We start from the raw sequence: 24,996 nt of genomic DNA on the forward strand, positions 1-24,996 counted from the left end.
GTATGTATTTTACCTATAGTCATCTTTACTCAGAAAGAAGAGACATCCTCAGAGTCTTTCTCATTAAAAAGAAGAAAATGTGAAGCATGGCACTCTGATGTGACATAAGAAAGGAGAGGCTGTGGATTCAGCTGCAGTAAACACAACACAGGTGGAAGAATACCTAGTATTTCATAAAAATCCATGACATGCAATAATTGCTGCTCTCCTCCCCAAAACTCTTGACATATACAGCAGTCTGTGTTTCTCACATGTTGTTCTTAGTATGAATACTCTTCATGACCTGTTTCACCAAAGCTGTGAATTTTACACAAGTTAAGTTTATATTGTGTGAAGCCTGATTATTTTCCTGTAAGGTTAATGAGAAATAGGATTTTAACTGGAGTAGATTCTGTTAAGCTAAGAAACCTAAGTTGTTAACCTAAATTACATCTATTTACATATATTTCTTTTCACTTCTGAGTTCCCAAGTAGCAGCTGATCTGTGGGAGGGGAGTGATGTGTAATATGTTCTGTATTTTTCTAGAATAACCTATTTTATAGACAGATGTCCCTCTCCCCAGACCTACCTTAAACATTAGACACACTTAGAAATTTAAACATTTTTCCAAACCCTGAAAGAGTATTTGTTAATACTACACAAGTTATTTGGACTTTGATGGTTTAAAAGAGAGCCCTGAGGAAAACAGAATAGACCTTCGTTTTCACAAATAATGCCCCATATTCCTTTTTAAAAAAATCTAATCAAGCCATATACATACCTTAAAGGAGATAAAAGGTACAAAAATATAGTAAATAATTTAAATAAGGCAAGAAAATTGAGAACCAGTGATGCTTCAGATTATTACTGAATTATTATTGCTAATTGCTATAAATCATATATAAGTCATCACTTCTACTTTTGAAAAATGCTCCTTCCTCTGTAGTTCTAAAATATATGTGAATAATTGACTAATAGAATAATTTCTGTACCTTCAGTATATCATTCACTTTTCTTGAGAGAATTATAGAATCTCATTATCCAGTAAGTATATAAAAAGGGTACTAAATATTTTGTGACAATAAGAACCAGGTAATGGAAATGTAATTATAAAAGATGGGTAATCTTATTTCCACTAAATAAAACATATGAAAAGAAACAATTGAGTATTAATAAAGATAGTTGATATCTTTATAACGTTAATATATTTGGAACTTTAAAATAAGTATTAAAATTATCCTTTTAAGAAGCTGTACATTTTATTTTGCTTTTGTTTTTATTGAAGTATAGTTGACTTACAATATTATGTTAGTTCAAGTGTACAGCATAGTGATTCAGTATTTTTGAAGATTATACGCCATTATAGGTTGTTATAAGATAATGGGTATAATTCCCTGTGCTATAGAGTATATCCTTGTTGCTTAACTATTTTATATATAGTAGTTTGTATCTGTTAATCCCATACCCTTAATTTGTCCCTTCTTCCATGCCTCTCCTCTCTGGTAACCACAAGTTTGTTTCCTATGCCTGTGAGTCTATTTCTGTTTTGCATATACATTCATTTGTATTATTTGTTAGATTCCACATATAAGTGATATCATAGTGTTTGTCTTTCTCTGTCTGACTTACTTCAGTAAGTATAATATTCTCCAGGTCCATACACGTTGCTGTAAGTGGTAGAATTTCATTCTTTTATGGTTAAGTAATAGTCCATTTTATATGTATAGTGCATCTTCTTAATCATCTGTTGGTGGGCATTTGGGTTGCTTCCATGCCTTGGCTATTGTAAATAGTGCTGCCTGCTATGAACATTGGGGTGCATGTATCTTTTCGATTTAGTGTTTTCGTTTTTTCTGGATGTATACACAAGAGTGGAATTGCTGGGTCATGTGGTAGTTCTATTTTTAATTTTTCTAAGGAACCTCCATACTCTTTTCTATAGTGGCTGCACCAATTTGCATTCCTACCAATAGTGTTCGAGGGGTTCCCTTTTCTCCACATCCTCGCCAACATTTGTTATGTGTAGACTTTTTGATGATGACCATTCTGACTGGTGTGAGGTGATGTCTCATCGCGGTTTTGATTTGCATTTCTCTAATAAGTAGTGATGTTGAGCATCTTTTCATGTGCCTGTTAGTCATCTGTATGTCTTCTTAGAAAAACCTCTATTCAAGTCCTGCCAATGTTTTGATTGGATTGTTTTTTGGGATGTTGAGTTGTATGAGCTGTTTGTATATTTTGGATATTGACCCCTTGTCAGTCACATCATTTGCAAATATTTCCTCCCATTGAGTAGGTTGTCTTTTCATTTTGTTGATGGTTTCCTTTCCTGTGCAAAAGCCTTTAAGTTTAATTAGGTCCCATTTGTTTATTTTTGCTTTTTTCTTTGCTTTAGGAGAAAGCAAAAAATATTGCTATGATTTATGTCAAAGAGTGTTCCGCCTATGTTTTCTTCTAGGAGTTTTATGGTTTCCAGTCTTACGTTTAGGTCTTTAATCCATTTTGAGCTTATTTTTGTAATGGTGTGAGGAAATGTTCTAATCTCATTGTTTTACATGTAGCTGTTCATTTTCTCCAGCACCACTTATTAAAGAGTGTCTTTTCTCCACTGTATATTCTTGCCTCCTTTGTCATAGATTAATTGACCATAACTGCATAGGTTTATATCTGGGCTCTCTGTTCTGTCCATTGATCTATGTGTCTTTTTTGTGCCAGTACCATGAATTTTTTTTTTTTACATCTTTATTGGAGTATAATTGCTTTACAATGGTGTGTTAGTTTCTGCTTTATAACAAAGTGAATCAGTTATACATATGTTCCCATATCTCTTCCCTCTTGCGTTTCCCTCCCCCCCACCCTCCGTATCCCACCCCTCTAGGTGGTCACAAAGCACCGAGCTGATCTCCCTGTGCTATGCGGCTGCTTTCCACTAGCTATCTATTTTACGTTTGGTACTATATGTATGTCCATGCCTCTCTCCTGCTCTGTCACAGGTTACCCTTCCCCCTCCCCATATCCTTAAGTTCATTCTCTAGTAGGTCTCTGTCTATTCCTGTCTTACCCCTGTGTTCTTCATGACATTATTTTTTTCTTCTTAAATTCCATATATATGTGTTAGCATACGGTATTTGTCTTTCTCTTTCTGACTTAATTCACTCTGTATGACAGACTCTAGGTCCAACCACCTCATTACAAATAGCTTAATTTCGTTTCCTTTTATGGCTGAGTAATATTCCATTGTATATATGTGCCACATCTTCTTTATCCATTCATCCCATGATGGACACTTAGGTTGTTTCCATCTCCGGGCTATTGTAAATAGAGCTGCAATGAACATTTTGGTACATGACTCTTTTTGAATTATGGTTTTCTCAGGGTATATGTCCAGTAGTGGGATTGCTGGGTCATATGGTAGTTCTATTTGTAGTTTTTTAAGGAACCTCCATACTGTTCTCCATAGTGGCTGTACCAATTCACATTCCCATCAGCAGTGCAAGAGTGTTCCCTTTTCTCCACACCCTCTCCAGCATTTATTGTTTCTAGAGTTTTTGATGATGGCCATTCTGACTGGTGTAAGATGATATCTCATTGTACTTTTGATTTGCATTTCTCTAATGATTAATGATGTTGAGCATTAATGATTAATGATGTTGAGCATACTTACACATTTTGGAGATTAATCCTTTGTCAGTTGCTTCATTTGCAAATATTTTCTCCCATTCTGAGGGTTGTCTTTTGGTCCTGTTTATGATTTCCATTTCTGTGCAAAAGCTTTTAAGTTTCATTAGGTCCCATTTGTTTATTTTTGTTTTTATTTCCCTTTCTCTAGGAGGTGGGTCAAAAAGGATCTTGCTGTGATTTATGTCATAGAGTGTTCTGCCTATGTTTTCCTCTAAGAGTTTGATAGTTTCTGGCCTTACATTTAGGTCTGTAATCCATTTTGAGCTTATTTTTGTGTATGGTGTTAGGGAGTAATCTAATCTTATACTTTTACACCTACCTGTCCAGTTATCCCAGCACCACTTATTGAAGAGGCTGTCCTTTCTCCACTGTACATTCCTGCCTCCTTTATCAAAGATACGGTGACCATATATGCATCGGTTTATCTCTGGGCTTTCTATCCTGTTCCATTGATCTCTATTTCTGTTTTTGTGCCAGTACCATACTGTCTTGATTACTGTAGCTTTGTAGTATACTCTGAAGTCAGGGAGCCTGAATCCTCCAGCTCCATTTTTCGTTCTCAAGATTGCTTTGGCTATTCTTGGTCTTTTGTGTTTCCATACAAATTGTGAAATTTTTTGTTCTAGTTCTGTGAAAAATGCCAGTGGTAGTTTTATAGGGATTGCATTGAATCTGTAGATTGCTTTGGGTAGTAGAGTCATTTTCACAATGTTGATTCTTCCAATCCACGAACATGGTATATCTCTCCATCTATTTGTATCATCTTTAATTTCTTTCATCAGTGTCTTATAATTTTCTGCATACAGATCTTTTGTCTCCTTAGGTAGGTTTATTCCTAGATATTTTATTCTTTTTGTTGCAGTGCTAAATGGGAGTGTTTTCTTGATTTCATTTTCAGATTTTTCATCATTAGTGCATAGGAATGCCAGAGATTTCTGTGCATTAATTTTGTATCCTGCTACTTTACCAAATTCATTGATTAGCTCTAGTAGTTTTCTGGTAGCATCTTTTGGATTCTCTATGTATAGTATCATGTAATCTGCAAACAGTGACAGCTTTACTTCTTCTCTTCTGATTTGGAGTCCTTTTATTTCCTTTTCTTCTCTGATTGCTGTGGCTAAAACTTCCAAAACTATGTTGAATAAGAGTGGTGAGAGTGGGCAACCTTGTCTTGTTCCTGATCTTAGTGGAAATGCTTTCAGTTTTTCACCATTGAGGACGATGTTGGCTGTGGCTTTGTCATATATGGCCTTTATTATGTTGAGGAAATTTCCCTCTATGCCTACATTTTGCAGGGTTTTTATCATAAATGGGAGTTGATTTTTGTTGAAAGCTTTCTCTGCATCTATTCAGATGATCATATGGTTTTTCTCCTTCAATTTGTTAATATGGTATATCAGGTCCATTGATTTGCGTATATTGCAGAATCCTTGCATTCCTGGGATAAACCCCACTGGATCATGGTGTATGATCCTTTTAATGTGCTGTTGGATTCTGTTTGCTAGTATTTTGTTGAGGATTTTTGCATCTATGTTCATCAGTGATATTGGCCTGTAGTTTTCTTTCTTTGTGAGATCCTTGTCTGGTTTTGGTATCAGGGTGATGGTGGGCTTGTAGAAAGCGTTTGGGAGTGTTCCTCCCTCTGCTATATTTTGGAAGAGTTTGAGAAGGATAGGTGTTAGCTCTTCTCTAAATGTTTGATAGAATTCGCCTGTGAAGCCATCTGGTCCTGGGCTTTTGTTTGTTGGAAGATTTTTAATCACAGTTTCAGTTTCAGTGCTTGTGATTGGTCTGTTCATATTTTCTATTTCTTCCTGATTCAGTCTTGGCAGGTTGTGCATTTCTAAGAATTTGTCCATTTCTTCCAGGTTGTCCATTTTATTGTCATAGAGTTGCTTGTAGTAATCTCTCATGATACTTTGTATTTCTGCAGTGTCAGTTGTTATTTCTCCTTTTTCATTTCTAATTCTATTGATTTGAGTCTTCTCCCTTTTTTTCTTGATGAGTCTGGATAATGGTTTATCAATTTTGTTTATCTTCTCAAAGAACCAGCTTTTAGTTGTATTGATCTTTGCTATCATTTCCTTCATTTCTTTTTCATTTATTTCTGATCTGATCTTTATGATTTCTTTCCTTCTGCTAACTTTGGGGGTTTTTTGTTCTTCTTTTCTCTAATTGCTTTAGGTGCAAGGTTAGGTTGTTTATTCGAGATGTTTCCTGTTTCTTAAAGTAGGATTGTATCGTTATAAACTTCCCCCTTAGAACTGCTTTTGCTGCATCCCATAGATTTTGGGTCGTCGTGTCTCCATTGTCATTTGTTTCTAGGTATTTTTTGATTTCCTCTTTGATTTCTTCAGTGATCACTTCGTTATTAAGTAGTGTATTGTTTAGCCTCTATGTGTTTGTATTTTTTCAGATTTTTTCCTGTAATTGATATCTAGTCTCATAGCATTTTGGTCAGAAAAGATACTTGATACACTTTCAATTTTCTTAAATTTACCAAGGCTTGATTTGTGACCCATGATATGATCTATCCTGGAGAATGTTCCATGAGCACTTGAGAAAAATGTGTATTCTGTTGTTTTTGGATGGAATGTCCTATAAATATCCATGAAGTCCATCTTGTTTAATGTATCATTTAAAGCTTGTGTTTCCTTATTTATTTTCATTTTGGATGATCTGTCCATGGGTGAAAGTGGGGTGTTAAAGTCCCCTACTATGAATGTGTTACTGTCGATTTCCCCTTTTATGGCTGTTAGTATTTGCCTTATGTATTGCGGTGCTCCTGTGTTGGGTGCATAAATATTTACAATTGTTATATCTTCTTGGATTGATCCCTTGATCATTATGTAGTGTCCTTCTTTGTCTCTTCTAATATTCTTTATTTTAAAGTCTATTTTGTCTGATATGAGAATTGCTACTCCAGCTTTCTTTTGGTTTCCATTTGCATGAAATATCTTTTTCCATCCCCTAACTTTCAGTCTGTATGTGTTTCTAGGTCTGAAGTGGGTCTCTTGTAGACAGCATATATATGGGTCTTGTTTTTGTATCCATTCAGCCAATCTGTGTCTTTTGGTGGGAGCATTTAGTCCATTTACATTTAAGGTAATTATCATTATGTATGTTCCTATTCCAATTTTCTTCATTGTTTTGGGTTCGTTATTGTAGGTCTTTTCCTTCTCTTGTGTTGTTTGCCCTGAGAAGTTCCTTTAGCATTTGTTGTAAAGCTGGTTTGGTGGTGCTGAGCTCTGTCAGCTTTTGCTTGTCTGTAAAGGTTTTAATTTCTCCATCAAATCTGAATGAGATCCTTGCTGGGTAGAGTAATCTTGGTTGCAGGTTTTTCTCCTTCATCACTTTAAATATGTCCTGCCAGTCCCTTCTGGCTTGCAGAGTTTCTGCTGAAAGATAGGCTGTTAACCTTATGGGGATTCCCTTGAGTGTTATTTGTTGTTTTTCCCTTGCTGCTTTTAATATGTTTTCTTTGTATTTAGTTTTTGAGAGTTTGATTAGTATGTGTCTTGGTGTATTTCTCCTTGGATTTATCCTGTATGGGACTCTCTGTGCTTCCTGGACTTGATTAACTATTTCCTTTCCCATATGAGGGAAGTTTTCAACTATAATCTCTTCAAATATTTTCTCAGTCCCTTTGTTTTCTCTTCTTCTGGAACCCTTATAATTCGAATGTTGGTGCGTTTAATGTTGTCCCAGAGGTCTCTGAGACTGTCCTCAGTTCTTTTCATTCTTTTTTCTTTATTCTGCTCTGCAGTAGTTATTTCCACTATTTTATCTTCCAGGTCACTTATCTGTTCTTCCGCCTCAGTTATTCTGTTATTGATCCCATCTAGAGTATTTTTAATTTCATTTATTGTGTTGTTCATCATTACTTGTTTCATCTTTAGTTCTTGTATGTCCTTGTTAAATGTTTCTTGCATTTTCTGTATTCTATTTCCAAGATTTTGGATAATCTTTACTATCATTATTCTGAATTCTTTTTCAGGAAGACTGCCTATTTTCTCTTCATTTGTTATGTCTGGTGGGTTTTTATCTTGCTCCTTCATCTGCTGTGTGTTTTTCTGTCTTCTCATTTTGCTTATCTTACTGTGTTTGGGGTCTCCTTTTTGCAGGCTCCAGGTTCGCCGTTCCTGTTGTTTTTGGTGTCTGTCCCCAGTGGCTAAAGTTGGTTCAGTGGATTGTGTAGGCTTCTGGGTGGAGGGGACTAGTGCCTGTGTTCTGGTGGATGAGGCTGGATCTTGTCTTTCTGGTGGGCAGGTCCACGTCTGGTGGTGTGTTTTGGGGTGTCTGTGAACTTATTGTGATTTTAGGCAGCCTCTCTGCTAATGGGTGGAGTTGTGTTCCTGGCTTGCTAGTTGTTTGGCATAGGGTGTCCAGCACTGTAGCTTGCTGGTCGTTGAGTGAAGCTGGGTACTGGTGTTGAGATGGAGACCTCTGGGAGATTTTCGCCGTTTGATATTATGTGGAGCTGGGAGGTCTCTTGTGAACCAGTGTCCTGAAGTTGGCTCTCCCACGTCAGAGGCACAGCACTGACACCTGGCTGCAGCAGCAAGAGCCTTTCACCCACATGGCTTAGAATAAAAGGGAGAAAAAGTAGAAAGAAAGAAAGAAAGAAAAAGAGAGAGAAAGGGAAAGAAAGGAGAGAGGGAGGGAGGGAGGAAGGAAGGAAGGAAGGAGGGAAGGAAAGAAAGAAAGAAAGAAAGAAAGAAAAAGTAACAAGATAAAATGAAGATAAAATAAAAAAAAGTTATTAAAATAAAAAAGAATTAAGAAAAAAAAATTTTTTAAAGAAAAAACAACCAAACAAAAAAACCCAAAAAAACAAAAACAAAAAAACGGACGGATAGAACCCTAGGACAAATGGTGGAAGCAAAGCTATACAGACAGAATCTCACACAGAAGCATTCACATACACACTCACAAAAAGAGGAAAAGGGGAAAAAATCATAAATCTTGCTCTCAAAGTCCACCTCCTCAATTTGGGATGACTCGTTGTCTATTCATGTATTCCCCAGATGCAGGGTACATCAAGTTGACTGTGGAGCTTTAATCCACTGCTTCTGAGGCTGCTGGGAGAGATTTCCCTTTCTCTTCTTTGTTCTCACAGCTCCTGGGGCTCAGCTTTGGATTTGGCCCCACCTGTGCATGTAGGTCGCTGGAGGGTGTCTGTTATTCGCTCAGACAGGATGGGGTTAAAGGAGGAGCTTCTTCGGGGACTCTGGCTCACTCAGGCCGGGGGAGGGAGGGGTACGGAGTGCGGGGTGAGCCTGCGGCGGCAGAGGCCGGCATGACGTTACACCAGCCTGAGGCGCGTCGTGCGTTCTCCCGGGGAAGTTGTCCCTGGATCCCGGGACCCTGGCAGTGGCAGGATGCACAGGCTCCCCGGAAGGGAGGTGTGGAGAGTGACCTGTGCTCGCACACAGGCTTCTTGGTGGCTGCAGCAGCAGCCTTAGCGTCCTGTGCCCATCTCTGAGGTCCGCACTTTTAGCCGCAGCTTGTGCCCATCTCTGGAGCTCCTTTAAGCAGCACTCTTAATCCCCTCTCCTTGCACACCAGGAAACAAAGAGGGAAGAAAAAGTCTCTTGCCTCTTTGGCAGGTCCAGACTTTTCTCCGGACTCCCTTCCGGCTAGCCGTAGTGCACTAACCCCCTGCAGGCTGTGTTCACGCCGCCAACCCCAGTCCTCTCCCTGTGCTCTGACTGAAGCCCGAGCCTCAGCTCCCAGACCTGCCCACCCCGAAGGGTGAGCAGAGAAGCCTCTCGGGCTGGTGAGTGCCGGTTGGCACCAATCCTCTGTGCGGCAATCTCTCCGCTTTGCCTTCCGCACCCCTGTTGCTGTGCTCTCCTCCACGGCTCCGAAGCTTTCCCTCTCCGCCACCTGCAGTCTCTGCCTGCGAAGGGGCTTTCTAGTGTGTGGAAACCTTTCCTCCTTCACAGCTCCCTCCCACTGGTGCAGGTCCTGTCCCTACCCTTTTGTCTCTGTTTATTCTTCTTTCTTTTGCCCTACCCAGGTACGTGGGGACTTTCTTGCCTTTTGGGAGGTCTGAGGTCTTCTTCCAGCGTTCAGTAGGTGTTCTGTAGGAGTTCCAAGTGTAGATGTATTTCCAGTGTATCTGTGGGGGGGAAGGTGATCTCTGCGTCTTACTCTTCCACCATCTTCCCCTCGTCCCCCATGATGTTTTGATTATTGGAGCTTTGTAGTATAGTCCGAAGTCCTGTGGGGTGATACCTCCGGCTTTGTTTTTTTCCTCAATATTGCTTTGGCAATTTGGGGTCTTTTGTCGTTCCATATTAATTTTAGGATTATTTGTTCTAGTTGCGTGAAAAATGTTATGGGTATTTTGATAGGGATTACATTAAATCTGTAGATTGCTTTGGGTAGTATGGCCATTTTAACAATATTAATTCTTCTAATGTGAGAGTACAGGATATCTTTGTATTTCTTTGTATCATCTTCATTTTCGTTCATCAGTATTTTATAGTTTTCAGAGTATAGGTCTTTCACCTCCTTGGTTAAATTTATTCCTAGGTGTTTTTCTTTTTGATGCGATTTTAAACATGATTTTTCTTTTTGCTCTCTTTCTCATGGTTCATTATTGGTGTATAGAAAAGCAACAGATTTTTGTAAATTAATCTTGTATCCTGCAACTTTACTGAATTCACTTATTCTAACAGTTTTTTGGTGGAGACTTAAGGGTTTTCTATGTATATAGTATCATGTCATCTATAAACAGTGACAGTTTTACTTCTTTCTTTACAACTTGGATGCTTTTTATTTCTTTTTCTTGTCTGATTGCTGTGGCTAGGAATTCCAATACTATGTTAAATAGAAGCAATGAGAGTGGGCATCCTTTTCTTGTTCCTGAGTTTAAAAGGAATACTTTCAGCTTTTCACCATTGAGTATTACAATGGCTGTGGGTTTCTTGTAAATAACCTTTACTATGCTGAGATATGTTTCCTCTGTACCCACTTTGGTGAGAGTGTGTATTGTGAATGGTTGTTGAATTTTGTCAAATGCTTTTTCTATGTCTATTGAGATGATCATGTGATTTTTATCTTTCCTTTTTTTTAATATGGTGTGTCACATTGATTTGCGTATGTTGAAACATCCTTGTGACCCTGGAAAAATCCACCTTGATCATGGTATATGATTCTTTCTAGGTGTTTTTGGGTTTGATTTGCTAATGCTGCTTTGTTGAGGATTTTTGCATCTATATTCATCAAATATATTGGCCTATAATTTTCTCTCTTTCTTTTTGTAGTGTCCTTGGTTTTGATATCAAGGTAATGATGGACTCATAGAATGAATTTGAGAGTGTTCCCTCCTCTTCAATTTTTTGGAATAGTTTGAGAAAGAGCAGTATTAGTTCTTCTTTATGTGTTTGGTAAAATTCCCCTGGGAAGCAGTCTGGTCCTGTACTTTGTTTGCTGGGAGGTTTTTTTTATTACATATCCGATTTCACTTCTAGTGATAGGTCTGTCAGATTGTCTGTTTATCCTTGCCTCAGTCTTGGCAAGCTGTATGTTTTTAGAAATTTGTCCATTTCTCCTAGGTTGTCCAATTTGTTGGCATATAACTGTTCATAGTATTCTCTTATGATTTTTTTTGTATGTCTGTGATATGGGCTGTTATTTCTCCTCTTTCATTTTTTATTTTGTTTATTGGGTCCTCCGTCTTTTCTTCTTGGTGAGCCTGGCTTAAATGTTTATTAATTTTGTTTATCTTTTCACAAAACCAGCTCTTGGTTTAATTGATCTTTTCTATTTTTTTTAACTTCTATTTTATTTATTTCCTCTCTGATCTTTATTATTTCCTTCCTTCTGTTGACTTTAGGCTTTGTTCTTCTTTTTCTAATTCTTTTAGGTGGCAGGTTAGGTTGTTTATTTGAGATTTTCCTTAGTTCTCGAGGAAGGCCTGTATTGTTATGAACTTCCCTCTGAGATCTGCTTTTGCTACATCCCATAGATTTTGTAAAGTTGTGTTTTCATTTATGTTTGTCTCAAAGTATTTTCTGATTTCCTCTTTGATTTCATTGTTGACCCATTGGTTTTTTAGTAGCATGTTGTTTAGTCTCCACATCTTTGTTCTTTTCTCATTTTTCTTTCTGTAGTTAATTTTTAGTTTCATACTGTTGTGGTCAGAAAAAATGCTTGATATAATTTTTATCCTCTTAAATTTGTTAAAGCTTGTTTTGTGATGTAGTATGTGATCCATCCTGGGGACTGTTCCATGTGCACTTGAAAAGAATATGTGTTCTACTTTCTTCAGATGTAATGTCCTGTAGATATCAGTTAAGTGCAACACTCTATTGTGTCATTTAAGACCTCTGTTGCCTTATTGATTTTCTGTCTGGATGATCTGTTTATTGATGTCAGTGAGGTATTAAAATCTCCTACTACTGTTAATTTCTCCCTTTATGTCTGTTAGTATTTACTTTATATATTTAGGTGCTCTTGTATTGGGTACATATATGTCAGTGAATGTAATATCCTCTTTCTGTATTGATCCCTTTATCATTATATAATGCCCTTCTTCATCTTTTGTTATAGCTTTGTTTTAAAGTCTATTTTGTCTGGTATGAGTATTGTTCCCCCTGCTTTCTTGTCATTTCTGTTTGCATGAAATATCTTTTTTCATTCCCTCACTTTGAGTTTGTGTGTGTCTTTCACCCTGAAGTGAGTCTCTTGTAGGCAGCATATAGAAAGGTCTTATTTTTTATTCATTCAGCCACCCTGGGTATTTTGATCAGAGCATTTAGTCCATTGACATTTAAAGTAATTATTGATAGGTATCTACTTATGGACATTTTATTACTTTTTTCCAGTTGTTTTTGTAGTTCTTCTCTGTTCATTTCCTTTTGTTTCTCCCATTGTGGTTTGATAATTTTCTTTTGTAGTGTGCTTAAGTTCCTTTCTGTTTGGTTTTTGTATATCTTTGGTAGGTTTTTGATTTGTGGGTACTTTGGGTTCATTTATGTTGACTCATAATTATATCTTCTTACTTTAAACTGATAGTCACTTAAGTTCAAACACATTCTAAAAGATCTACATATTATACTCCCCTCTCCCACATTTTGTGTTTTTGAAGCCATATTTTACATCTTCATGCTTATCCCTTTACTGTTTATTGTAGTTATAATTGCCTTTACAAATTTTTAGTTTTTAATCTACATACTGACTTATTTAAGTGATCTTCAGTCCTTATTATATATTTGCCTTTCTTATTGGGATTTTCCTTTTCCTATATATTCTTACTTCTTTTCCATTTAGAGTAGACCCCTCATATTTCATTTAAGGTGGGTTTAGTATTGCTGAATTCTTTTAATTTCTGCTTGTCTGAGAAGTTCTTCATCTCTCCTATTCTAAATGATAATCTTGCTGGGTAGAGAATCCTAGGTTGCAGGTTTTTCCCCTTTCAGGGCTTTGAATGTATCATGCCACTCCCTTCTGGCCTACAGAGTTTCTGCAGAGAAATCAGCTGATAGCCTTATTGGGGTTCCCTTGTATATGACTCTGTTTTTCTCTTGCTGCCTTTAGAATTCTCCCTTTAACTTTTGCCATTTTAATTATGCCTTGGTGTGAGTCTGTTGGGGTTCTTCTTGTTTGGGACCCTTTGTGATTCCTGTACAAGGATGTCTGTTTCCTTCTTTAGGTTTGGGAAGTTTTCAGCAATAATTTCTTTAAATATGTTTTTGATCCCCTTCTCTCTCTCTTCTCTTTCTGGAACCTCTGTAATGTGAATGTTGGCACTTTTTATGTTATCCCAAAGATCTTGTGTGTTGCTTTGTTTTTTTTTCATTTGTCTTTCTGTCTGCTGTTCTGACTGGGTGATTTCCATTACTCTATCTTCCAGGTCACTTATGCGTTCTTGTGTCATTTAGTCTGAGATTCAGTGCTTCTAGAGTGCTTTATCAAAAATAGGTAATTGAATTATTTATTTTTGATTGGGTCTTCTGTATAGTTTCTAGTTCCTTGTTAAAATGATCTGTGCTTAGATCAATTCTCTTTCCTAATTCAGTTATCATTTTTATTACCAATGTTTTCAACTCATTGTGGTAGACTGATTATCTCTGTTTCATTATTTTTTCAGGGCTTTTTCAATTGAGTGTAGTTCCTCTTCCATTTCACTTAGCTATCTCTGTCTCTATGAATTTTGGTGGAACATTTATATATTATGGTCTCGAAGGGGCGTTTTTATGTGGGAGTGTCCCTAAATAGACTGTGTGTGCCCAGTGTCTTTGGTGTGGACACCAGTCACATCTTTCCTCAGGGTGTGCTTGTCACTATCAGCTTGGTAGGGTGTGTGGCTGGTGTTGAAGGAACTAGAGTCTGTGCAGGGTGTGAGACAGGACTTCCTCTCTGCTCATTGGCCTATCACGGGCAGGCTCTGCTCCCAAGTTGCTACAGCAGAAGCCCTAAGGGTTGGGCCTGAGCTGGTTCTGTTCTCTTTAAATGTTGTGTTTTTCCTTCTCCCTCCACTGGGGCCTTTGCCCCAAAGGAGGGGAGTGCTGAAATAAGTTGGGCTTATGTGCATACAGAGGTACAATGCACTACCTGTGTATGTGTCTCTGGCTCTGCTCAGACACAGCCCAAGGTTGCATCTTTTCCCCTCTTGTGGTAGTCCCAGATCTAGTGCTATGTTGTGGCATGGTGTGGGCAGTGTCAGAGCATTTGCTCAGCTGGACTGGGAATCATGGTGTCTTGGTCACAGGAATTCTAGCAGCTGCACTTCTGTCAGAAGTCTGGGCTTCTGGGGTGCTGTTTGAGTTAGCACCAACAATGGCTGCTGCTGCACCACCTGGACCTCATCCCATGCCCCCCAGTTCACTTCTGCATCCCTAGGTTGAGTCTTTTCCCAGGAACTGGCTGCCCTAGATCCAGTGCCAAGTTGTGTCATGGAGTGGGTGCTACCTCACCACACTCCCCACTCAGCTTGGACTGGGGAGTGTGATGAAATAGCAACTACTAAGGCAGACCTCTCTTAGCTCTGTCTGTTGGCAAGCCAGCCCCTGTGCACTCCTCACGAGTGGAATCTAGGCTTTTCCAGCTTTTCTATCTGTCCTAGCATTTCTCCAAGCAGCCAAGTGGGCTTGTATCCTCCATGTAGGACCCCAGGATTGGGATGCCCAGTTGTGGCTCTTCCATCTTACTCCCAAAGGTGAGTGTCTGCCTGTGTAATCTCCATTTTCCTCTTAGTCCCCTCCCAGGGGCACAGGTCTCAAACCAATGTTTTTCTTCCCATTCTACCCAATTATGTAAGTATCTTTCTTGCAGCCTTGATTGTATAGGAGTTTTTCTGCCAGTTTCCAGTTAGTTTTGCATGAGAATTGTTCTACATATAGAGGTATTTTTGATGTGTTTTAGTGGAGGGAGGTGAGCTCCACATCCTCTTACTCCACCATCTTGGTCCCCCTTCTCTATTTCACTTTTAATGTTGCTTATTTCATGCCTAAATTTTAAAAAAATGAGAACAGAAAGAGTAAAGAGAACAGAACCCCTTTGCAAACTTTAGATGACTTAGTCTAGCTTCCTTCCAATAAAGATGGCTACCTACATTGCTGAAATATACGATTATACATGAAATATATCTCACTAAAATGAAGAGAAAGAAGTAGAAAAACTAAACTTTATGGGGTCATTATAAGAAATTAAAATTTCATTACTAAGTAATAACTTTACTTTTTAAACCAGGTTACCTTAAGAATCTTCCTGCTTCTTGAGGTAGAAAACCAAAATAAACAGTAAATTTATAATTACGGTAATTTTGGAGTAGAGATGATGATTCACAATAATTTGAGATATGTGCAACAATTGTAACATTAAAAAATCTGTGATTTCGTTTGGTGGCAGAGTCCCAATTGTTATTATTACTGTGGCTGGTTGACTGTATTCATTATTGAAAGAAATACATTCTGATAGAGATTGGTGAAAATAAGAATGCAATTCCTTTTCTTCCTCAAGTTCGTGTTCTCCAGATTAAGAAGCTGAGACAGTAAACATCTAGTTAATCGGGTGTTACCCAGATTGCAAAGCTGATGTCTTTGGCTATCTTTTTTAACCATGTCCACCAATTCTTCATTTCATTTTGTTCAGTGTCATCAAAGGCTTACTTTCTGAAATCTAATTAATATAGATGAAATAGGAACCATTAGATATTTGGAAAGCATGAGACATAACTTTTTAAATTATCTGTCTCTGGAGTTTCAAATGCCAAGTTGCATTGCCTGAAGTTCCAAGTTACACTAGCTAAGGAATACTGATTACATCAGCAGTGCTTCTGGTGCTGAGAAAAAAGAAAGAGTAAAACTGAACTGAATCAAAACTGCTTTGGAGAATTTATTTCATCACTCAGCAAAAGTCTACCTACAAATACAAGTAGAACATACAAGTAATATCATCAGAGTCAATGAGATTTTCCTTTAAGAAGGTACTTGAATGAAAACCAATAACTAGCACTTCAAAACACATCTGTTCGGTATAGATGTGTTTTATTTTACTCCAGTATGCTTTTCGGGAAACATTCTTATCTTCGTCTTAGATTTTCATTTAATTAAAAGGTTAACCTTAGTAGAATGAGTTGGTTCCTAGTCGGCTGTATACACATGCCTATGAAGAAACTTATTTTGTGCCTGCAGTGTGTCAGGCACAGAGCAACATTATAGAACCTTTACCAGGCTTCTTATATACAAGTTTGTTGTCAAAAAGTGTACCATGTCTCACTGAGCTCCCTAAGATAAGTTAACTTTTTTCGTTTGTTTTTCAACTACATCTGCCTATCTTGAGCAGATTATCACTTACAAGAATCTGCATTTCTTTCAAAAGTTGAAGGAGATAATATCTGTTTTTCCAGAGAAAGAATCTTACATTTATTTAAATTTATGTACAGAGAAAACACAGTCACATTTTATTTTATTGTGCTGAAGTATTAAAGTGACTTAAAATTAAAAGCTATCTCCCCTTTCCCTAACAACTTCCTCTCATTGGTTTATTTTTTGCTTTGAAAACATCATGTGTTCCTTTGTTCAGATAATTTTTACTTTCTTCTTCTGGGTCTAAGTGATAAGCTAATTTTGATATGGCACTTTTCTCCAGGGCAGTTTTTCTAAGTAATTCCAGGGAGCAACAGTCACAGAATTAACAAGAGTGCCTATTTAGAATCCAGATTCCTGGGCTCCACTAAAGATCTATTGACTCAGAAGCTTTGGTAATTAGCTGAGGAGCCTGCATTTTGACAGGCTCCTCAAATGAGCCTCATTTTCACTACAGTTTGACAACCACTGCTTTTGAGTATAAAGTATTTCAGCTTTGGACAGAAAACTGCTAATAAGAACTATTTATATAAAAGCCACCATACAATATAGTTCTCTGTTTGTAGAACTGAGATAATGGCATTCATTTTTTCTTATATTTATATAGTTTTAAACCTACTAAATAGGAATTAACAAATTAGTCTATCTTTGCTAAGTGTAGCTGGAATTTTAAATCTCATCTTAAAAAAGGTTCCAGTCAATTCTATATGAAAATCAACTAGTAAAAATATGCTTTAATTCATCAGATAAATGTAGGCATCCATTGTGTACTTACTTTGTGGCATTCAGCTGAACCATTGGGTCCTGTGATACATAATGTGTTTTGGAGGTAAGAGCACGCTTTTGTTATTGTCGTTGTTATTGTTATTGAAGTACAGTTAATGTACACTATCAGGTAAACAATATAGTGATTCACAGTTTTTAAAGGTTGTATTCCACTTACAGTTATAAAACACTGACTATTATATTGCCTGTGTTGTACAATATATCCTTATAGCTTATTTTATACATAGTAATTTGTACCTCTTAATTCCCTACCCCATCTTGCCTCTCCCCCCTCCCCTCTCCCCACTGGTAACCACTAGTTTGTTTATCTGTGAGTCTGTTTCTTTTTTGTTATATTCACTATTTTATTTTTTAGATTTTATATATATAAGTGATATTATATAGTATTTCTTTCTCTGACTTATTTTTTAAAAATATTTATTTAATTTATTTTGGCTGTGTTGGTCTTCATTGTGGTGTGCGGGCTTCTCTTTAGTTGTGGTGCACATGCTCCAGGGCATGGGGGCTCTGTAGTTTTTGTGGCACATGGGCTCTCTCATTGAAGCACGCAAGCTCAGTAGTTGTGGTGCATGGGCTTAGTTGCCCCGTGGCATGTGGGATCTTAGTTCCCCAACCGGGGATCAAACCTGGGTCCCCTGCTTTGGAAGGCAGATTCTTTACCACTGGACCACCAGGGAAGTCCCTCTGACTTATTTCACTTAGTCTAAAACCCTCCAGGTCCATCCATGTTGTTGCAAATGGCAAAATTTCATTGTTTCTTTCAATGTTTCTTCATTGTTTCTTATCTCTGTATAGAATTCCATTTTGTGTGTGTGTGTGTGTGTATGTGTGTGTATGTAGATGTATATATATGTATATATACTGCATCTTCTTTATCCATTCATCTGTTGTTGGATACTTAGGTTGCTTCCATATTTTGGCAATCATAAATAATGCTGCTTTGAACATTGGGATGCATGAATCTTTTTGAATTAGTGTTTTCGTTTTTTGGGGGATAAATACCCAAGAGTGGAATTGCTGGGTCATATGACAGTTCTATTTTTAGATATACTGTTTTCTACAGTGACTGCACCAATTTACATTCTCACAAAGAGTGCATGAGGGTGTTCCTTTTCTCCACATCCTTGCCAATATCTGTTATTTGTATTCTTTTTGATGATAGCCATTCTGACAGATGTGAAGTGATATCTCATTGTGGTTTTAATTTGCATTTCCCTGATGACTAATGATATCGAGCATCTTTTCATGTACCTGTTGCCCCTATGTATGTCTTCTTTGGAAAAATGTCTATTTAAGTTTTCTGCCCATTTTTAATCATATTTTTTTTTGATGTTGAGTTGTATAAGCTGTTTATATATTTTGGATATTAACCCCTTTTCGGTCATATAATTTTCGAATATTTTCTCCTATTCCGTCAGTTGTCTTTTCGTTTTATCAGTGGTTTCCTTTGCTGTGCAGAAGCTTTTAAGTTTAATTAGGTCCCATTTACTTATTTTTGCTTTTGTTTTCTTTGCTTTAGGAGACAGATCCAAAAAAAATTGCTACAATTTATCTCAAAGAGTGTTCTGCCTATGTTTTCTTCTAGGAGTTTATGGTTTCCAATCTTATGTTTAGGTCTTTAATGAATTGTGAGCTCATTTTTGTAATAGTGTGAGGAAATGTTCTAATCTCATTGTTTTACATGTTGCTGTCCAGTTTTCCCAGCACCACTTATTGAGCAGACTGTCTTTTCTTCATTGTGTATGCTTGCCTTCCTTGTCACAGATTAATTGACCGTAAGTGCATTAATTTTTTTCTGGGCTCTGTATTCTGTTCCATTGATCTGTGTGTCTGTTTTTGTGCCAATGCCATACTGTTTTGATTTCTGTAGCTTTGTACTATAGTCTGAAGTTAGGGTGTGAGATTCCTCCAGTCCTGTTCTTCTTTATCAAGACTGTTTTGGCAACTTGGGGCCTTTTGTGTTTCCGTACAAATTTAAAAATTATTTGTTCTATTTCTGTGAAAAATGTCATGGATATTTTGATAGGGATTGCACTGAACTGTAGATTTCCTTGGGTGGTAGTATGGTCGTTTTAACAATATTAATTTTTCCAAAACATGAACACAATATATCTTTCCATCTGTTTGTGTCATCTTCAGTCTCTTCATCAGTGTCTTATAGTTTTCCAGGGTCTTTTATGATACTTCCTTAGGGAGATTTATTCCTAGGTATTTTATTCCTTTTGATAGGATTATAAATGGGATTGTTTCCTTAATTTCTCTTTCTGATAGTTCATTGTTAGTGTAGAGAAAAGCAACCAATTTCTGTATATTAATTTTGTATCCTGTAACTTTACCATATTCATTGATGAGCTCTAGTAGTTTTTTGATGGTGTCTTTAGGATTTTCTGTGTATAGCATCATGTCGCCTGCAAATAGTGAGTTTTGCTTCTTTTCCAAGTTGGATTCCTTTTATTTCTTTTTCTTGTATGATTGCTGTGGCTAAATTGCCAATACTATGTTGAATAAAAGTGAGAGTGGGCATCCTTGACTTGTTCCTGATCTTAGAGGAAATGCTTTCTGCTTTTCACTGTTGAGTATGATGTTAGCTGTGGGTTTGTTGTATATGGCCTTTATTATGTTGACATATGTTCTCCTTGTGCCAACTTTCTGGAGAGTTTTTATCATAAATAGATGCTGGATTTTTAAAATGCGTTTTCTTCATCTACTGAGATGATCATGTGGTTTTTATTCTTCAATTTGTTAATGTCGTGTGTCACATTGATTGATTTGCAGTCATTGAAAAATCCTTGCATCCCTGGGTTAAATCCCACTTGGTCATGGTGTATGATCCTTTTGCTGGATTGGGTTTGCTAATATTTTGTTGAGGATTTTTGCAGTGATATTGACCTTGTAATTTCCTTTTTTTATGATGTGTTTATCTGGTTTTGGTGTCAGGCTGTTGCTGGCTTCATAGAATAAGTTCAAAAGCATTCCTTCCTCTGCTATTTTTTGGAATAGTTTGAGGAGGATGGTTGTTAACTCTTCTCTAAATGTTTGGTAGAATTTACCTGTGAAGCTCCCTGGCCCTGGACATTTCGTTTGCTGGGAGCTTTTTAAATTACTGATTCAGTTCCATTACTGGTAATTGGTCTGTTCCTGTTTTCTATTTCTTTTTAGTGCAGGAGATTGTATGTTTCTAGGATTTTTTTCATTTCTTCTAGATTGTCCATTTTACTGGCATGTAGTTGTTCATAGTACTTTTTTATGATTTTTTGTATTTCTGTGGTGTTGGTTGTAACTTCTCCTTTTTCATTTCTGATTTTATTGATTTGCACCCTCTTTTTTTCTTGATGAGTCTGGCTAAAGGTTTATCAATTTTGTTTATCTTTTCAAAGAACTGGCTCTTAGTTTCATTGATCTTTTCAATTGTTTTTTTAGTCTCTATTTTTGCTCTGATCTTTATGATTTCTTTCCTTCTACTACCTTTGAGTTTTGTTTGTCCTTCTTTGTCTAGCTCTTTTAGATGTAAGGTTATGTTGTTAATTTGAGATTTTTCTTGTTTCCTGAGGTAAGCTTGTATTGCTATAAACTTCCCTCTTAGAATTGCTTTTGCCGTGTCCCGTAGATTTTGGATTGTTGTGTTTTTGTTTTCATTTGTGTCCTGATATTTTTTTATTTCCTCTTTGATTTCTTCTGTGATCCATTAGTTGTTTAGCAGCATATTGTTTAGCTTCCACGTGTTTGTGTTTTTTGCAGTTTTTTTTTCTTGTAATTTCTAGTCACATTGTGTGTGGGTGTTGTGGTCAGAAAAGAAGCTTTATATGATTTCAGTTTTCTTAAGTTTACTGAGACTTGTGGCCTAGCATGTGATCTATCCTGGAAAATGTTCCATGTGCACTTGAAAAGAATATGTATTCTACTGCTTTTGGATGGAATGCTCTCTCTGTATATTGATTAAGTCTATCTGATCTAATGTGTCATTTGAGGCCAGTGTTTCCTTATTGATTTTCTAGCTGGATAATCTGTCCATTGATGTCAGTAGCGTTTTTTTTTTTTAAGTAATTAATTAATTTTTGGCTGTGTTGGGTCTTTGTTTCTGTGCAAGGGCTTTCTCTACTTGCGGCAAGCGGGGGCCACTCTTAATCGCGGTGTGCGGGCCTCTCACTATTGCAGCCTCTCGTTGCGGAGCACAGGCTCCAGGCGCACAGGCTCAGTAGTTGTGGCTCATGGGCCTAGTTGCTCTGCAGCATGTGGGATCTTCCCAGACCAGGGCTCGAACCTGTGTCCCCTGCATTGGCAGGCAGATTCTCAACCACTGCGCCACCAGGGAAGCCCTAAGTAGCGTTTTAAAGTCCCCAACTATTACTGTGTTACTGGCGATTTTTCCCATTATATCTGTTAATACTTGTTTTATGTTTAGGTGCTCCTATGTTGGGTGCATATGTATTTACAGTTGTTATATCTTCTTCTTGGATTGAGCCCTTCATCGTTGTGTAATGTGTTTCTTTCTCTCTTTTAACAGTCCTTATTTTAAAGTCTATTTTTTTTCTGATATAAATATTGCTACCCCAGCTTTCTTTTGATTTCCACTTGCATGGAATGCCTTTTTTCCATCCCCTCACTTTCAGATCTGAAGTGAGTCTCTTGTAGATAGCATATATACGGGTCTTGTTTTTGTATCCATTCATCTACTTCATGTCTTTTGATTGGAACATTTAGTCCATTTACATTTAAAATAATTATTGATATGTATGTTCTCATTGCCAATTTTTTAATTGTTTTGGGGTTGTTTTTGTAGGTCTTTTTTTATTCCTTTCTTCTTTTGTTCTCTTGTGATTGGATGACTATCTTCAGTGTTATGTATAGATTCCTTTTTTGTATGTGTATCTATTATCAATTTTTGGTTTATGGCTAACGTGAGGTTTATATATAGCAATCTATATATACATGTGATTGTTGTAAGTTGCTGATCTCTTAATTTCAAATGCATTTTAACAATACTGGATTTGTACTCTCCTCCCCTCAAAATTACTCTTTTTGATATCATATTTTACATATAATTGTTTTGTATATCTCTTAACTGCTTATTGTAGATATAGATGATTTTACTACTTTTGTCTTTTAACTTTCCTACTAGCTTTTTGCATGGATGATTTCCTACCTTTACTATATGTTTGCCTTTACCAGTGAGCTTTTTCCTTTCGTGGTTTTCATGTTTCTTGTTGTGTCCTTTTCTTTTTTACTTAGAGAAGTTCCTTTAACATTTCTTGTAAAGGTGGTTTGGTGGTGCTGAACTCTTTTAGCTTTTGCCTGTCTGTGAAACTGTTGATCTCTCCATCAAATATGAATGAAAGCTTTGCTTGGTAGAGTATTCTTGGTTTTTCCTTTCATCACTTTAAAATATATTGTGCCAATACCCTCTGGCCTACAGAGTTTATGTGGAAAAATCAGCTGATAGTGTTATGGGGGTTCCCTTGTATGTAATGTGTTCCTTTTCCCTTGCTTCTTTTAATATTCTCTTTTTACCTTTAATTTTTGCCATTTTAGTTACAGTGTGTCTTTTTAAAAAAGTTTATTGGATTATAGTTTGTTACAATGTTGGGTTAGTTTCAGGTGAACAGCAGAGTGATTAAGTTATATGTATACATATATTCATTACTTTTCAGATTCTTTTCTCATATAGGTTATCACAGAATATTGAGTAGAGTTTCCTGCGCTAGACAGTGGGTCCTTGTTGGTTATCTGTCTTATATATATAGTAGTGTGTGTATGTTAATCCCAAGCTCCTGATTTATCCCTCCCCCTTCACGTTTCTGCTTTGGTAACCATAAGTTTTTTTTTTATATCTGAAAGTCTGTTTCTGTTTTGTAAATAAGTTCATTTGAATCATTTTTTAAAATTACATTCCACATATAAATGATATCATATATTTGTCTTTCTCGGTTTTTTTTTTTTTAACATCTTTATTGGAGTATAATTCCTTTACAATGGTGTGTTAGTTTCTGCTTTATAACAAAGTGAATCAGTTATACATATACATATGTTCCCATATCTCTTCCCTATTGCACCTCCCTCCCTCCCACCCTCCCTATCCCACCCCTCCAGGTGGTCACAAAGCACCGAGCTGATCTCCCTGTGCTATGCGGCTGCTTCCCACTAGCTATCTACCTTACGTTTGGCAGTGTATATATGTCCATGCCTTTCTCCTGCTTTGTCACAGCTTACCCTTCCCCCTTCCCATATCCTCAAGTCCATTCTCTAGTAGGTCTGTGTCTTTATTCCTGTCTTACTCCTAGGTTCTTCATGACATTTTTTTCTTAAATTCCATATATATGTGTTAGCATATGGTATTTCACTTTCTTTTTCAGAATTACTTCACTCTGTATGACAGACTCTAGGTCTATCCACCTCATTACAAATAGCTCAATTTCGTTTCCTTTTATGGCTGAATAATATTCCATTGTATATATGTGCCACATCTTCTTTGTCCATTCATCCCATGATGGACACTTAGGTTGTTTCCATCTCCTGGCTATTGTAAATAGAGCTGCAATGAACATTTTGGTACATGACTCTTTTTGAATTACGGTTTTATCAGGGTATATGCCCAGTAGTGGGATTGCTGGGTCATATGGTGGTTCTATTTGTAGTTTTTTAAGTAACCTCCATACTGTTCTCCATTGTGGTTGTACCAATTCACATTTCCACCAGCAGTGCAGGAGTGTTCCCTTTTCTCCACACCCACTCTAGCATTGATTGTTCCTAGATTTTTTGATGATGGCCATTCTGACTGGTGTGAGGTGATATCTCATTGTAGTTTTGATTTTCATTTCCCTAATGATTAATGATGTTGAGCATTCTTTCATATGTTTCTTGGCAGTCTGTATAACTTCTTGGAGAAATGTCTATTTAGGTCTTCTGCCCATTTTTGGATTGGGTTGTTTGTTTTTTTGTTATTTAGCTGCATGAGCTACTTAAAAATTTTGGACATTAATCCTTTGTCAGTTGCTTCATTTGCAAATGTTTTCTCCCATTCTGAGGGTTGTCCTTTGGTCTTGTTTATGGTTTCCTTTGCTGTGCAAAACCTTTGAAGGTTCATTAGGTCCCATTTGTTTATTTTTGTTTTTATTTCCATTTCTCTAGGAGGTGGGTCAAAAAGAATCTTGCTGTGATGTATGTCATAGAGTGTTCTGCCTGTGTTTTCCTCTAAGAGTTTGATAGTTTCTGGCCTTACATTTAGGTCTTTAATCCATTTTGAGCTTATTTTTGTGTATGGTGTTAGGGAGTAATCTAATCTCATACTTTTACACCTACCTATCCAGTTTTCCCAGCACCACTTATTGAAGAGGCTGTCCTTTTTCCACTGTACATTCCTGCCTCCTTTATCAAAGATAAGGTGACCATATGTGCGTGGGTTTATCTCTGGGCTTTCTATTCCTGTTCCATTGATCTATCTTTCTGTTTTTGTGCCAGTACCATACTATCTTGATTACTGTAGCTTTGTAGTATAGTCTGAAGTCAGGGAACCCGATTCTTCCAGCTCCGTTTTTCATTCTAAAGATTGCTTGGCTATTCTGGGTCTTTTGTGTTTCCATACAAATTGCGAAATTTTTTGTTCTAGTTCTGTGAAAAATGTCAGTGGTAGTTTTCTGGGAAAAATGCCAGTGGTAGTTTCTTCCCAGAAGAGGGAAGAAAACGTCTCTTGCCTCTTTGGCAGGTCCAGACTTTTCCCCGGACTCCCTCCCG

General features: G+C 37.1%; 1 protein-coding gene across 7 annotated transcripts in view; it reads left to right on the top strand.

The window, feature by feature from the left end:
• The window catches only part of HACD4 (3-hydroxyacyl-CoA dehydratase 4), a 79,751-nt gene that overhangs the window by 21,965 nt on the left and 32,790 nt on the right, over positions 1-24,996 (top strand). For 2 of the 7 annotated variants that reach the window (XR_016393549.1, XR_002644545.3), the window contains exon 7: positions 1-151. The exons of 3 other annotated variants lie outside the window; for them this stretch is intronic. Coding sequence is in view for 2 of the 4 variants with exons in the window: in XM_022573815.3 (XP_022429523.1) it covers positions 1-83 (83 nt within the window). In the remaining 2 variants the exon portion in view is untranslated. 2 more of the 7 variants (XM_022573815.3, XM_022573813.3) reach the window with 1 other exon arrangement.

Source organism: Delphinapterus leucas, chromosome 6, assembly GCF_059928025.1.
Source record: "Delphinapterus leucas isolate spDelLeu-1000000601 "Yukka" chromosome 6, BTC_Dleu_Yukka2, whole genome shotgun sequence".
NCBI classification, from domain to species: Eukaryota; Metazoa; Chordata; class Mammalia; order Artiodactyla; family Monodontidae; genus Delphinapterus; species Delphinapterus leucas.